Source organism: Petromyzon marinus, chromosome 43, assembly GCF_048934315.1.
Source record: "Petromyzon marinus isolate PM22_M1 ecotype Great Lakes invasive population chromosome 43, UKy_Petmar_22M1.pri1.0, whole genome shotgun sequence".
Classification (NCBI taxonomy): Eukaryota; Metazoa; Chordata; class Hyperoartia; order Petromyzontiformes; family Petromyzontidae; genus Petromyzon; species Petromyzon marinus.
In genome coordinates this window covers 1,704,968-1,720,766 of record NC_133709.1, presented here as the reverse complement: position 1 = coordinate 1,720,766, position 15,799 = coordinate 1,704,968, and the positions used below count along the sequence as shown (strand labels likewise).

At 49.3% G+C, this 15,799-nt stretch overlaps 1 protein-coding gene and 3 non-coding genes across 4 annotated transcripts; 3 read left to right on the top strand and 1 right to left on the bottom strand.

Moving 5' to 3' along the window:
• Positions 1 to 463: 463 nt before the first annotated feature.
• TRNAK-UUU (transfer RNA lysine (anticodon UUU)) lies at positions 464 to 536 on the top strand. Its single transcript has one exon. It is a non-coding gene; the product is annotated as a tRNA-Lys (tRNA).
• A 1,507-nt stretch (positions 537 to 2,043) lies between these two features.
• Positions 2,044 to 2,116, top strand: TRNAK-UUU (transfer RNA lysine (anticodon UUU)). Its single transcript has one exon. It is a non-coding gene; the product is annotated as a tRNA-Lys (tRNA).
• Positions 2,117 to 6,958: 4,842 nt separating this feature from the next.
• On the bottom strand, positions 6,959 to 7,031 carry TRNAK-UUU (transfer RNA lysine (anticodon UUU)). The gene has a single exon. It is a non-coding gene; the product is annotated as a tRNA-Lys (tRNA).
• Positions 7,032 to 10,112: 3,081 nt separating this feature from the next.
• Positions 10,113 to 15,539, top strand: LOC116951425 (cytochrome c oxidase subunit 6B1-like). The gene is made up of 4 exons (XM_032970003.2): positions 10,113 to 10,260; positions 12,843 to 12,963; positions 14,520 to 14,620; positions 15,304 to 15,539. Exons 2-4 carry the CDS (start codon positions 12,858 to 12,860, stop codon positions 15,355 to 15,357), a joined length of 261 nt encoding a protein of 86 aa, XP_032825894.1. The 5' UTR covers positions 10,113 to 10,260; positions 12,843 to 12,857; the 3' UTR covers positions 15,358 to 15,539.
• Positions 15,540 to 15,799: the final 260 nt, after the last annotated feature.

Below are 15,799 nucleotides of genomic sequence, written 5' to 3'. Positions count from 1 at the left end.
TAAATTTGAAAAGTGCAAATTGTTCAGGTTGTTAAAACGTGTCGGACTTTGCGCAGCGGTAAATCCCAAAGCCGCTTCTCTCAATGCGCTCGTAAAATGATGCGGACAAAGTCTCCTAAAACGAGTCGAGCTGTTTTGGGAACAAACCGACGACTCAAGGAAAACGTTCAAAGATACAGGCGGCGATCATTCAAACTGGCGGTAAATTCACAAATTCAGACAGAGAATTTTGAGACCGCCCAAGCATGAAGACATCAACGGCAGTTCGAACCGTATTCCGATTACCTGACAATGTACACATTCACATAGCCTGTCAATGCAGGCACTGATTGAAAACCATGGCAGTTTGGAGACTGCCTGAGAATCCACTTCCTAAACAGTTTGAAGGATTTCGGGTGATTTGCTTTCACAGCTGCCCGATGCGCTGCGGGTTGTACCGCGGGGTGTCTTAGACAACGCAAGAGCCCGGATAGCTCAGTCGGTAGAGCATCAGACTTTTAATCTGAGGGTCCAGGGTTCAAGTCCCTGTTCGGGCGGCAATATTTTGCATGGAAAAATAACACGCGGTAACAACCCAAAAACACATCCGAGAGCTATGCGGCACAACTGGGACAACCCTACGCAGTAGCATAATTTGCCTTTAATAGTTCGCAGCTCAAATAAACATTGCACAACATTTATATACATCCGTGGTGCTGCGGCAGTGGTGACATTGTCGCTTTCATGTCACAGGGACCAGTCCACCAGTGATACAAACACTATTGTAGTTACATCATTTAGAGTTCACCAGAGAGTACTGATTTTACCGACCGGGGGGGGGGGGGGGGGAGAGAATAATGATGATGGGTTGAGCGCATTTCCGTCTGTCAGTTTTGAGTAATGCACAAGCCAGAGCTGAGACGATGCCTCGCGCGATCACGAAGTTGCTTAGAGGCACATCTGTGCGATTATTGTTTTACAATTGCAGTCAAATGTGTTCACCTCGTACGCATCAACAGCGGCAGCGAGCTGGCAACGCTACAAAAGCATCACTGAGGGAGAACGCGACCTGCTCACTTCGGTGCCTGAGGAAGCTCCCGACACGTGGAATGGAACATCGGACATCGTTCCGAACAACGCGCGGCACGGCCCAGATAATCACACCAGGGAGTTCGACCCGGTCACTCGTCGGTTCGGGTGACATTGGCAAGAATACAGCCCGCTCACCAATGAAACAGGAAAGTTGGTAATTAAACCCAGTGGCATTGAGACGTTTCAAGCGAGGGCTCTGCGTGTTTTTTTAAATTATTTTAATGAATGCGTAAACATTCCTCGGCGAAATGTTTCCTAGATATGATCGGTGCCTCCAATTCCCTTTTGACGATAACGCTCCGACATACTGTATCTCTTGCGCGAAGCAAGGGAACGTGCCATCAAGAAATGCCCGGTGCAAGACGTCTCCAAAATACCAGCACGTCGCGCGGCTCGGACACTCCGCGTTGTCACGGCTCTGCGTTCGTCCCAGACACGCGAGATCGTAGACACACACACACACACAGAGTTAGACGGATAGAGGGGTTGAACTCGCGCCCTTCAGATTGCTTGCCGCTCGCACTGCCGATGGTTTTATAAAGCGTGTACGTCTAAATTTGAAAAGTACAAATTGTCCAGGTTGTTAAAACGTGTCGAACTTTGCGCAGCGGTAAATCCCAAAGCCGCTGGTCTCAAGGGAAACGCCCAAAGATGCAGGCGGCCTCCATTCAAACTGGCGGTCAATTCACGAATTCAGACAGAGAATTTTGAGACTGGCCAAGCATGAAGACATCAACGGCAGTTCGCACCGTATTCCGATTGCCTGAGAATGTACACATTCAGACGGCCTGGAAATGCAGGCACTGATTGAAAACCATGGCAGTTTGGAGACTGCCTGAGAATCCACTTCATTTTCGGTCTCCGCGAACGTTACGCGGTCCCTAAACAGTTTGAAGGATTTCGGGCGATTTGCTTTCACAGCTGCCCGATGCGCTGCGGGTTGAACCGCGGGGTGTCTTAGACAACGCAAGAGCCCGGATAGCTCAGTCGGTAGAGCATCAGACTTTTAATCTGAGGGTCCAGGGTTCAAGTCCCTGTTCGGGCGGCATTATTTTGGATTTTAAAAATAGCACGCGGTAACAATCCGAAAACACATCGGGGAGCTATGCGACACAACCGCGAAAACCTACGCAGTAGCAAAATTTGTCTTTGTTTTCTTTTTGCCCATTGCTCAAATAAATATTGCGCAACACTCATCTCCATCCGTGTTGCTGAAGCAGTGGGGATGGTTCCACGTTTCCACGACAGGGTGCAGTCCACACGTGACACAAACACCGTTCAAGTTCCATCAATTACAGTTCATCAGAGATTGTACTGAGTTTACCGACCTGGGAGGTGATGATGATGATGATAGATTGAGAGCATTTCCCCCCAATGCACACTCACTCGATGCCTCACGCGATTACGACGTCGTTATGCGCGCATTAGGGTTTGTTTACGATAGCGGGTTGAGTCTGCTTGGAACCAAAATGTTTTCGCTATGGAAGGATGTTGGAAAGTCGCATGCAGGGTGAGATAAGGTCTCTGCTGAATAGGGAGGTGGGAGGGGGAAGATTTAGCCAAGGAATGAGGCCATGGGGTGCAGCAGAGGAGTGGGGCGAGTGAACGCAGCCTTTATAGGGGAAAGAGTGCGAGGATCGGGAACGTTACGATGCGCATTTTTGTCTTTCATTCGCAGACGGTTGACCGAGAAAGCTGTCTCCGACACGAGCACACCGGCCGCGCTGGGCAAAGGCGCAGCTCTGCAAGTCCCCAGAGTTTACCCCCGCCACCGCACGCCCACCTGCCTTGTATCCCTTTGCACAACAGACACAAATCCAAACCCACATGGATGCTTCGCTCGCCTCCCGGTGTTCGCGCAGCCAGCAGGGTCAGAGCTACGCGCAATTTGCCTCCTCCGGCTGCACGAAATGCAGCGACGACGCTCCTCGGCGTCGGCTCTTGTACCGACAATTGGCGAGCGCTCGATCGTAAGCTGGAGGGGAGGGGGGGGGGGGGCACGGCCGCCTGCTGCGCTAACAAAGTGAGCGCTTCAACTGCAGCAGGGAAATCGGAGGCATCGCCTGTGGTCACGGAGCGCCGGTAGGGTGCATGCAGTGGTCACACTTTGCGCCTCGCAGCAACACGGTCCCACTTTCGTTTCCGAACTCGGGCACTTATTTGTTTTATTGCGTGGAGTTTGTACGTTCCCCGCTACCCACCCACCCACTCACCCTGTCCCGCATGGGTTATCGAGTCCCCTTACATTGTTAAACAACAATAAATTTAATGGAAGTGATATTGGCCAAATATCCCAATGCTGAAACATTCCATGCACATTATTAGCTCAATTGGGATCGCGCACAGCAGGAGAAGCAGCAACATCCCCCCTCCCTCCCTCCCCTCCACTGAGAAAAGATGACAGGATCCTCCTAAACAACAAGGGCTTGGGACCCGGTGAGGCTTTGCAAGCGCAGAGATAATAATTACAATAATTATGATGATGATGAAATAATGGAGAGGCCTTGTCGAGGGTTGAACATGTTCACGGTGCCAATGAAATGCCTTTAAACTATTTTATTTTATTTTAACAGGTTAGGTCCACTGAGCTATGCAGCTATTTTTCAGAAGCGACCTGCCCATCACAAATGATAGCTCAACGAAGTGGCTTATCACGTGGAGATGTATAGAAGCAAAATACTCTGAACGCGTGTTTCTCGATGTGGAGGGGAAAACCCGCAGGACCCGCGGGGAGAGAGACATGCGAACTCCAAATATACAGGCGTCGTCAGGGTTGGGGATTGAACCCGCGTCCTCCAAATATACAGGCGTCGTCATGGTCGGGAATCGAACCCACGTCCTCCAAATATACAGGCGTCGTCAGGGTTGGGGATTGAACCCACGTACTCCAAATATACAGGCGTCGTCAGGGTCGGGGATCGAACCCACGGTCTCCAAATATACATGCGTTGTCAGGGTCGGGGATCGAACCCACAACCTCCAAATATACAGGCGTCGTCAGGGTTGGGGATCGAACCCACGTACTCCAAATATACAGGCGTCGTCAGGGTTGGGAATCGAACCCACTACCTCCAAATATACAGGCGTCGTCAGGGTCGGGTATCGAACCCACAACCTCCAAATATACAGGCATCGTCAGGGTTGGGGATCGAACCCACGTACTCCAAATATACAGGCGTCGTCAGGGTCGGGGATTGAACCCACGACCTCCGTTCAAACGGGCACGGCGTGTTCGTCGGCAGATGGATGGGACAGGCAACAGCGTCCAAACGAGTCTGGGATGAATGCCGCGTTCTGTCAAACGATACAAGGAGGTGGCAGAAGATGTTCGTGCAGACACACGCGTTTAGATTATTTCGATTATTTGGTTTGCGTTGAATTTCGACGTGTTAAGCCACTTCGTTGAGCTATCATTTGTAGCCAGGTCGCTTCTGAAAGAGAAGCTCATTGGGCTTTACGAATAAAACAAACATATTTTTGAAAAACCCCTTAGTTTAGTTTTATTTGCATTTTTATTAAGTGATTTGCTTACCTTTCATACACTTTGCACTCCTATCGTGATTTTTGTTTGTATTGTTTGACTGAACACAAAGAAGCCGTTCCAAAGGGATGAGCTTTCAATCTGCAAGGCGGTGTGCGCGATGCTCGGGGGAGTTTCTCACTCCACGCCTGTGCAATCGCCGCGTAGCTTCGTGGTTTGAATGCGGCAGGCTGGCTGCCCTTGCTCAGTGGGCTTGATCTGGCAAGATGAAACATAGTTGTAGTTTTATTTGCAGATATTGTTTAGCGATCTGTATATCTTTCCTGTACGTTGCACTCCGATCGTGTTTTTGTATCGTTTGTCGTCGTAACGTTCTGACCTGGACATCTGCACAAAACAAAAACAACAGCCTCATAGCGCCAGTATAAATACAAATCTTATTCTGGTAAGACCGCGGGTTGTATTAGGCGTACACATACACGCCGCCTGCTTCACAGTGGACGTTAAACATCTCGCGACGTCGTTCGAAGAAGAGCAGGCCATTGTGTGCCGGACGCCGTGGTTAGAATTTGCCACACTTGAAGAAATAAATGAACTCTCCGTGGCGAACTCCGTCTTGCGCGCAGGCGAACGCGCGCCTCCCGCGTTTGCGTTCGAGCGCTCGGCTGAGCGGAGTCGGTCCCGTGGGTGGCTCGTGGGGTAGAGGAAAAGGCCCCGGCGCTCTTCCAAATTTCGGGGGCTCCAACAAGCGACAGTTGTTTTGATTTTTTTTGGTTTCGCCAGGTCGGGCACCTGTTTAGAACTCGGAACGCAAACCACGACGATCCGTCAAGCGCCGAGTTAAACAAGCGGCAAGACTCGCATGCGAGTCGCCTCCTTGTATTGACATTGAACTGAGATGCTCTCTCTCTCCCTCCCCCTATCCGTCTAACTCTGTGTGTGTGTTTACGATCTCGCGTGTCTGGGACGAGCGCAGAGCCGTGACAACGCGGAGTGTCCGAGCCGCGCGACGTGCTGGTATTTTGGAGACGTCTTGCACCGGGCATTTCTTGATGACACGTTCCCTTGCTTCGCGCAAGAGATACAGTATGTCGGAGCGTTATCGTCAAAGGGGAATTGGAGGCACCGATAATATCTAGGAAACATTTCGCCGAGGAATGTTTACGCATTCATTAAAAATATAAAAAAAACACACGCAGAGCCCTCGCTTGAAACGTCTCAATGCCACTGGGTTTAATTATCAAATTTTGATTTAAAGCTTTCGTGACTGCAAGGATTCATCTTCTTTGGTTCTTTCGGTAAAGTCACTTAGAATGAGATTAAAATAATAAATTGATAAAATAAAATAACACAATAAAATTCTCACGACGTTTCGGTCACAACACAAGCGGCCTTCATCAGGTGAAGGGATGAGACTGTCTGGAGGACAGCGCTGGAGCGAACAAAGCCACGCTCAGATCGCGACCTTTAAGCTGTGTGAGAAGAAACAAAGCTAAAGTTGAGGGCGCTTTGTTTCTTCTCACACAGCTTAAAGGTCGCAATCTGAGCGTGGCTTTGTTCGCTCCAGCGCTGTCCTCCAGACAGTCTCGTCCCTTCACCTGATGCAGGCCGCTTGTGTTGTGGCCGAAACGTCGTGAGAATTTATTGCGTTATTTTATTTTATCAATTTATTATTTTATTCTCATTCTACGTGACTTTACCGAAATAACCAAAGAAGTTTAATTATCAACTTTCCTGTTTCATTGGTGAGCGAGCTGTATTCTTGCCAATGTCACCCGAACCGACGAGTGACCGGGTCGAACTCCCTGGTGTGGTTATCTGGGCCGTGCCGCGCGTTGTTCGGCACGATGTCCGATGTTCCACTCCACGTGTCGGGAGCTTCCTCAGGCACCGAAGTGAGCAGGTCGCGTTCTCCCTCAGTGATGATTTTGTAGCGTTGTCAGCTCGCTGCCGCTGTTGATGTGTACGAGGTGAACACATTTGACTGCAATTTCAAAACAATAATCGCACAGATGTGCCTCTAAGCAACTTCGTGATCGCGCGAGGCATCGTCTCAGCTCTGGCTTGTGCATTACTCAAAACTAACAGACGGAAATGCGCTCAACCCATCATCATTATTCTCTCCCCCTCCGGTCGGTAAAATCAGTACTCTCTGGTGAACTCTAAATGATGTAACTACAATCGTGTTTGTATCACTGGTGGACTGGTCCCTGTGACATGAAAGCGACAATGTCACCACTGCCGCAGCACCACGGATGGATATGAATGCTGTGCAACATTTATTTGAGCTGAGAACTATTAAAGACAAATTTTGCTGCTGCGTAGGGTTGTCGCAGTTGTGCCGCATAACTCTCGGATGTGTTTTTGGGTTGTTACCGCGTGTTATTTTTCCATGCAAAATATTGACGCCCGAACAGGGACTTGAACCCTGGACCCTCAGATTAAAAGTCTGATGCTCTACCGACTGAGCTATCCGGGCTCTTGCGTTGCCTAAGACACCCCGCGGTACAACCCGCAGCGCATCGGGCAGCTGTGAAAGCAAATCACCCGAAATCCTTCAAACTGTTTAGGGACCGCGTAACGTTCGCAAAGACCGAACATGAAGTGGATTCTCAGGCAGTCTCCAAACTGCCATGGTTTTCAATCAGTGCCAGCATTGACAGGCCATGTGAATGTGTCCATTCTCAGGCAATCGGAATACGGTGCGAACTGCCGTGCTGTCTTCATGCTTGGCCAGTCTGAATTCTCAGTTTGAATTCGTGAATTGACCGCCAGTGTGAATGGAGGCCGCCTGAATATTTTGACGTGTTCCCTTGAGTCGTTGCTTTGTTCCCAAACAGCCCGACGGATTTTATGAGATTTGTCTGAAATATTTTAAGTGCGCATTGGGAGAAGTGGCTTTTTGATGCATTCACAGCGCAAAGCAAAACATTTTAACAACCTTAACAATACTATTTGGTTCTTTCGGTAACAATTTGCACTTTTCAAATATAGACATAAACACTTTTTTAGTATAAGCGGAAAAGCGATCGGCATGTAATGGGAAGGTTGCGAGTTAAAATCCTGGTTGGCGGCTGACTCAGCCCATCATCCTTCTATGATCAATAAAAGAAATACCACTTTGTGGGGACGTCAACAGTGGTTGTCCTATGGGCAGTTTTCGCCCCTGTCATAGGAATGTGTAGTTTCCACCAGTGGCTCGCGGCTGTAATCAGGACAGGACGGTCTACCGACGCTGAGTTAATCATGGGAGATATTTACCCCGCTTCACTGCGGTGGTCAATTTAAGTTAAGGGAAGAGTGGGGGGCCTCGGATTGGTTCAAATAACATTGGTTGTGTGTTAGTTGTGGCTGGAATCTCGGGGTGCACTAGGGTGATGGTGGATAGGGGTGCGTGGTACAGAGTGGCCGAGTAGCCTCTGTGTACGAGTCACGATAAGAGGCTGCACTTATCTTCAAGGATGCCCACATCAAGTTTCAAGAGGGCCCACATCTGGCAATCAGCGCGATGCCGTCCCTTCGCTATCTGCGCCAGCATCTCTTTGAGATTCGGTCGATGCTGATTTGTGGTCCCACATTCTTCTCCAGCTGTTATTATCGCGTTGACCAAGCAGGAAAGCCTCAATGGTTATCTAGACACGGATTTTGTTCAGAGGGATCCAGCTAAGTTGTTGCACTGGGCATCTGTGAAAAAAGAGCTTCATACCTCATCGGATTCCTCCAGGATAAATACATCTTCTGATTCTGAGTTAGGTCACACGGGAGTTGATTTCTTTTTTCAAATTTGGCAAATTTGAACCACGGCGCCCAGCACACAATGGCGCCACGAGACCTTTAACATCCACTGTGAAGCAGACGGCCTGTATGTGTACGCATCATACATTATTATCAGATTCAGAATATGTATTTATACTGGAGCTATGACGCTGTTTTCTTTTTACAGATGTACAGGTCAGAACGTTCGAACAACAACACAAAAACACGATACGTGTGTAAAGTATAGCAAAGGTAAACACATCGCTAAATAAAATCTACAAATAAAAATATCTCTATGTTTCATGTTCACAGGCTAAAGCCCACCGAGCAAGGGCAGCCAGCCTGCCGCATTCAAACCACGAAGCTACGCGGCAATTGCTCAGGCGTGGAGTGAGAAACTCCCCCGAGCATCGCACACACCGCCTTGCAGATTGAAAGCTCATCCCTTTAGAAGTGCTCCTTTGTGTTCGGTCTGCTGCCCTTCCCCCCGCACCTCCGATTCACGCGGTTGGCTACGTGCGGTGTGAAAGAAGTTCAACACTATCAGTACATACATACAAGTGAAGAGCACGCTTCTGCACTGGAATGTTGTGCATGTGTGTGTGTGTGTTGAACTTCTTACACAGGAGCTCGCCTCCAGCGCAGGAGACCATTCTGGTTGTCCCATGCGGTTCGAGAAGACAGAGCTGGAATTTTAAATAGAGCAACTTCATACACTTCGGTTCTTTCAGAACCGTAGAGTATGGATGCTTGCAGTCACGAAAACTTCAAATCTAGAAAGAACAACTTCAATTTAGCATTTTTGGCCGTCCAAATGATACATTTTAACCTAACGTTGGGGCAAGGTAACGATTCTGTATCGGTGTGGCAACGATTCCTGATATCACTGGGATGAAGTGTGTTTATAATACACAAATGTTTACAGCGTGCAGAGCTTGTGCACAGTTTAACTCTGCCGCCAGAGCCAATCGTGGACGCGTGACGATGCTGCTGCTCCCTGCCCGTGCAGCATGGACATGGGGATACGGACATTGCCCAAAGGTGTGTTCCTTTAAGGATAAACCGAGTTACGGCTGATCTCCCGAAACCAGACTCCGATCACCGCCGATGTCCTTTAAGACGAGCAATAGCCCGCGTGCGCGTCACATCCTCTTGGGTGGGACAATTCATGCCAGAAGCCGTAAAATCGCAACGTTCATGCCGATATCGGCGCCTTCAGCTGAATTATTGCGTTCCGAAATAATTTGTATTGTTTTGTTTTCTGCTCAGAGGCAAGAGCGGTCGTGTGACGATGCTGCTCTCTTCTGGCGAAACGCAGCATATCAACTGGGGTTGGCTGTGAGAACTTCACGAATAATAGTAACGGTGGACTAAACACATTCGTCAATAGCGCTGCCCCAGCACATGAAGATGGGTCATCATAATTGCTCGTGACTTCGTCTGTTATATGTTTTTCCATGCAAGGTTGTTTTAAATGCGATAACCGGTAATGCAAAAAAAATCTATTTTAATAACCTGTAATAAGGTGCTGTTACGATAAGCGAACCGTTGGGAGAGCCACTCCTTTAAGGGACGTGACCGGTTACAGCTGAGCCACCCAAACCGGAGCAATTCACTCCCTCCAAGTTCCCTTTAAGGAAGCGATTACCACGTGACTGCCCACCCTCCTTCGCCCCCCCCCAACTCCCACCACGTGAGCAACCAATCAACGTTTCCCGTGATAACTCACACAATTAAAATCCATTAAATAGTACAGAAAAGTCTTGCGTCTCACTATACATCGCGATACAGTTTTTTGGTTTAAAAAAAATAACTTAGCAAAAAAAATGTAACTAAAATTAAACCAACAACAAAATGTCACTGCAACGACGTCACGTCCGGTTGGCCATTTCCGCTCGGCGGTTCTGCACGGACCCAGAGTCTCCATTGCCCTTCGTGCTGCGCGGAGCGAGGTAAGGGTTCGGCCTCGCGGCTCCACTCCTCAGCAGCCGCAACACGGCAGCAGTAGCGGCGCTGTTGTCGTTGTCGCTCTTAGAAAGAGACGCGGATAATGGGGCCATCATTCTGCCGTGTCCGGCCCTTGGGGAGACCTTGCGGCGCCCGGGGAGTTGAGGGCGGAAGAGCCTGGCTGTGTAGGCCCTTTAGGGGTCAATGATTCGGCCAAGGTGTTAAGACCTTGAACCGTTGCGACAAAACATCGCGCGTCGGTACTACGCGGGGTGTCGATTGCTATCAATTGTTTTATCGTGGCGCGTTAGCTCGCGATCACAAATATGTACGATAGCAAGGTCATGGGGGTAGTTCTTGGTGAGAAAATGTCGTTGAAGAAAGACATCGCTGTGTATTGGGATGGAGAATGATACAGCCGTTGTTGGCGATACGTGTTGGTACTCCATAAAACGTCCCCCGGACTGTGTAAAGACACGAGATGGGGTCTAACACGAGGCTTTCTGCTCATGCTGGGCACTCGCCTACGGTGGAGGCTCGGCGTATTTGCCACCGCAAGTGGTACCAACCAAAGCCCCCAGTTGACTCGTGTGCGAGTGGTGATGGATGGCCATGTCACCCAGTTGGTCGGTCGCCCTGCGTCTTCTCTCCCGCAACGAAGTTTAATCTTAAGTTTGTTCTACCTTGATTTGAAGTTTGTGTTGTGGGTTAACGCTGCGCCGGATTGTTGAGGGGGGGGGGGCAGCACCAGCTGTGCCTCGAGTGTTCGCGCTAAGGGCGAAGGGGACGCTTCCTGCTGGCGTTACGCACCAAGGTTGCCAACGCCTATGCGTTGGCTCTGCGGGCTTGTCACACGAGTGACTGGTGGAGGCGGACATTGAAGATGCTTGAACGCAACGAATGACGACAAATTCGCGATCATCCACTTGATAATCACACGGCCCATTTCGGCGCGAATGTTAAACCCCGAGTTTAGCATCGGCGGTGCGACAGTGCCCAATTCCACTGCCTCCCTGCGCCGTCACCCATCACGGCCCTGCGATCTATTCCACCATGCAGCTGCTCGCGAGCTGATTTCACAGCTCCATCTCCCCGGTGTGTGTACGAGAGGGCGTGTTCCCTCGGCTGCTGCTGCTGCCGTCATGTTTCTGCCATCATCGATTGCAGCCACGGCCTCGTCATGCCCACGCCCCCCAACTCGTGTTAATAAACCGTGCCAGTGGCGTCTTCTCTACTCCACGTGTGTCGTCTTTCTGTATCTTCAATGAATTTCTTCTCGCCGTCCTTCGAGGTCGTATGGGTGGGCGGGGGGGCAGATCTGAAGGTTGCGGTCATACCCAGGCATTACAGCACCCTGGTGACGTAGACGGTATACAATTGAAAATTCATCTGATTGTACGTCAAACAGAACGTTTGCCCTTGACTTTAAACTACCTTTATTCGATTATTATAAACGAAGCGTCAGGCCCTTTGTCAGCCCGGCGCACAGGCCAGGTGTGTAGCCACGGGAGATCTGTTGTGTGGTTTAGTCTTCTTTGACCTCCAGACCTTTAAGGCTTCCATAGCCACGGCACTGGTCACGCGGAGGCAGAAGAGCGGCAGTCGCTTGTTCGTTTGCGACCTGAGTTGAAGTGACGTCTGGACTGGGCCAGGCTGCGCCCCACTCGACACAGAATGGGGGAGACTTTGATGATGATAATACAATTTAAATTACAATGGGTCTGCACAAGCTGTACAGGGTAGCCGCCTAGATAGCTCAGCTGTCCCACTTGCATATGATGTAATATACCTGGTGTACACTTGAGGCAGAGTTCATCTATGGCGGCTCCCACTTATCTCGTATGGATGAGTTGACGAGCAACTTTAAATAGACGGCTTAATGTGAACCTTATGGCGGGACCCCGGGGTCCCGAATTGACGACAGTGAAAATCGTAATTAATTACATTTTAGCGACTCCGTCCCACCGCGCACATAATCGCCGCTACTTACCTGGCGCGGATCGTTCTGTTGTCATGTGGTCCAAGCGCAGCGAGGACGAATGCGTAGAAGAAACAAAACTTGGAAACGTTGGTTGGCGCATCGTATAGTGCTCGTCGAGAGGAATAGACTGCCGTATAATTCGCCTTCAACAGACATAAAATGACGTCGCAGCGCAGTTTATGCGAGAGCCCGGGGCTTCTGGGACCCTAGGTTCCCGCCATAAGGTTCATTTGTAGAACCGGCTGCTTGCACCTTGGAAGAACGCTCACGGTGGGCGCGAGGTCACGTTGCGTGCCGCTGTCTGTTGGCAGTGTACCGCAGTCACCGTTCCATTATCTTCCAGTTCGGATCACGATCTAAGGTAGCTCCCTTGATTGGCAATGGAGGAGGCTCGTACAGTTTTCTTTAATATATAATGTGAATGAAGTTGTCTGTTCAGTGTTGAAAATGTACGCTAACGATGCTGACCACTAAACTCCGGGCCACTTCAAGATTGCGTCGTGATCACTAACCCCCATATCATTTTCACAAAAATGTATGGTATGTATGTTGAACTTCTTTCGCACCGTACAAACTGTGCCTCTGGGTTTGTTTTGTTCTGCGCAGGTCCCGAGATTTACGATGGCAAACACAATCGAAGAGAAACTCAAGAACTACCGCACGGCTCCCTTTGATGCCCGCTTCCCCAACAGCAATCAGACGAGGAACTGCTTCCAGAACTACCTGGGTGAGAGGGTGCTCGTTGAAACGTCGATATCGCGGAGGGGAAATTAGTCGAATTTTGTTGATCAAGGTAGCCTGTTGCTTGCCAACAGAGGCGCGCAGAGTTGAGTGTAGTTTCGTTAAAAATTCGAAGAATGTACGAGTAGGCTGCAAGGAAGCCATCCCATGACCATATTATATCTCCTCGCAGCATGAGCCAGGTGAAACGTGATTGTGTACGGAGCCCTTCACGCATCTAGAACATGATGGCACGTGTTAATCACTGAATCCTACGCAAATCCCGGTTTACTTTTGAGAAATCTTTCTTATTAGAAGCATTACAAACATAACATTGCCGTTTTGGCACATGAGCAATGAACTCGGAATTTGTGTACAATGTCTGTTATTGTGTTGCTACACAAATTCCTTTCACTGTCATTGCTGCTGTATGATGGAAGCCCGTACCCAGAACCGAGGTGCCTCGATCCATCACTGCAGTGGTTCCCAAGCTGAGCTTTTGTGGCCTCAGGGCCCACAGTACCGTGGGAAGTGGTCCATGGAACTTGCCGATAGAATGTGGTTTTATATTTTACTAGCTTTACTACCCGGCTTCGCCCGAGACTTGGATTCTTGTCTTGGATTAATACACGACCTACGCGGAGGGTGGGGGGGGGATACGTGACATCAGCAGGCAGACTGCGTGACGCTGCCGCATGCGGGTGACATCACAGATGTGACGTCACCGCTCACTTGCCGTGTAAAATATATCCATTATTGCGCCCCCCCCCCCCCAAAAAAATACAAAAGTCTATTTTTATACTTTTGGCATTGTGTACAGTCTGGCAGCTACCCACATGGCAAATTGAAAGTTTGTTGCATGTTGGAAAGTATGCTAAACATTTTGATCAGACACACATACATGTTCGTGAGATTGTTTTTCTCTCAACCTCATTTATTTTGTGTAAGGAGGTGAGAACGCAAGAGCCCAGAATATTCTCATTTGTAAGAGTGACCTTGGGGAGCATTTTTCTGGCAGTGGGGGATGATGATTGCTGCTGTGAATAGTCACAATTTGGGAATTTGTGGGCACATTTTCTTAATTTGCCAAATTTGGATCCTGGCACCGGCAGACCATTGCGAACGACGACAGGAGATCTTGTAACGTCTCCACTGTGTAAAGCGGACTCCGCGTATTATCATGGTTATTACACCCGCAGTAATAATCAGGGGGCCGCTGGATTCGAACGGTGAACTTGTGCAGCGAACGCAGCGCTACCACTAGGCCGCGTAACCTCCATTTATGATGGGGTGGGGGGTGGCAGCGGTCTGCGTGCCCAGAGGCTCGGAAGGAGCGCTTGAGTGGATGATGACGACAGCTCTCAAAAAGAGCTGTATAGCTCGTCGGATTCTTCCAGAAGAAATAAAGATTCCGATTTTGTATTTTTAGCTTGAACACTATGAATTAAAATAGCAGCTCAGCACTGAGACGCTGAGGTGGCGGGGACCCTGGGGATGAGGACGTCGCCTTGTTGCTGACCTCACGAACCTCGCCTCCTCTGCCCCCCCCCCCCCCCGCTGCAGACTTCCACAGGTGCGAGAAGGCGCTGACTGCCAAGGGCTCGGACCTGCTGCCATGCGAGTGGTTCAAGCGCGTCTACACCTCGCTGTGCCCCATCTCATGGGTAAGCCGGCCGGCCCACCTCCGGCCTACGCTCCCATCTGTGTTGCGTTCGTAAGAGTCGTCCTTCAGTCGCACGTTGATGGCGCTCGTTTGGAATTTGCGTAAAAAAACCTCTCAAAAGCAGGAACGTTCGGGAGGGAGGGGGGTGATGTCTGCTATAATAAAGAAAAAAAATGCTAAATAATAGTTCACGATATCAAAATGACGTTAATTATCACCAATGTTGTATGTATGTTGAATTTCTTTTTGCACCGTACGTAGCTAACCATGTGTTGTTTAAAGTCAAAGGCAAACGTTGTAGCACTCGCTTTTACACATGTATACTTGTAGGAATTTTCAGTGTATATCAAGTATTTTCTAAATGTTCAAAACAGGCAGAGCATACTACAATTACAATGCTGTACTGTGGGGATTATTATTATGAGAAATGTGTTTTGTTTATTATCGATTCCAAATGGAATACGTCACTGCTTTTTTGCAAAATGCTGTTAGTAGCAGCAGTACTGGTATTAACTGTGCCACACAATTGTGCCAAGCTTGGTCGCCGTGTCTCTCCACATCGATGACAAACCCCCCCCCCCCGCACCTCCGACGATTATCGTGGTTGGCTATGTACTGTGCGAAAGAAGTTCAACACTCAATGCAGCGTTACCGCCGCGTGTACCCCGTCTGTGTGACGTGCAGGTGAATAAGTGGGACGAGCAACGGGCGGATGGAAAATTCCCGGGCCGCATCTGAGTCGCACGATGTTGCGTTGACCGCTGTACAAATAATGCGACTGTCGGACAACGAAGTCCCAAGTTGTTAAGGGACACAAAGTGGGGGGGCCTCACCCTCCCCCCCCACAGTGGAAGTTACTGTCTGCTCGTACAGTTGTGTGTAAGATGTCTTCAAGGACCCAATAAAGATGAAATGATCAAGCCTGTTGGATTTGTCCAGATGGTTAAGTGTAGGTGAACCTAAATAGCGTGGCAAATGAGCCGAATGTTTGCATGCCAGCTGAATGCATGAAGAAAAATGACGCTGCATTGTGAAAGACCCATCGATTAAACAAACCGGCAGTCAATTCTTCATGGCATGAGAAGCAAGTCTTGATATTTTTTATTGCCAATTTCTAAAGCTGAGTATTTTGCATCAACATTGAAAACACGACACCAACATTACATTTTAACACTTAAAA

Coding starts and splice junctions, on each gene's coding strand:
- LOC116951425 (XM_032970003.2), top strand. CDS start 12,858: ATGGCAAACACAATCGAAGAGAAACTCAAGAACTACCGCACGGCTCCC. Junction 12,964..14,519: donor CTGCTTCCAGAACTACCTGG/GTGAGAGGGTGC, acceptor CCCCCGCTGCAG/ACTTCCACAGGTGCGAGAAG. Junction 14,621..15,303: donor CGCTGTGCCCCATCTCATGG/GTAAGCCGGCCG, acceptor TGTGACGTGCAG/GTGAATAAGTGGGACGAGCA.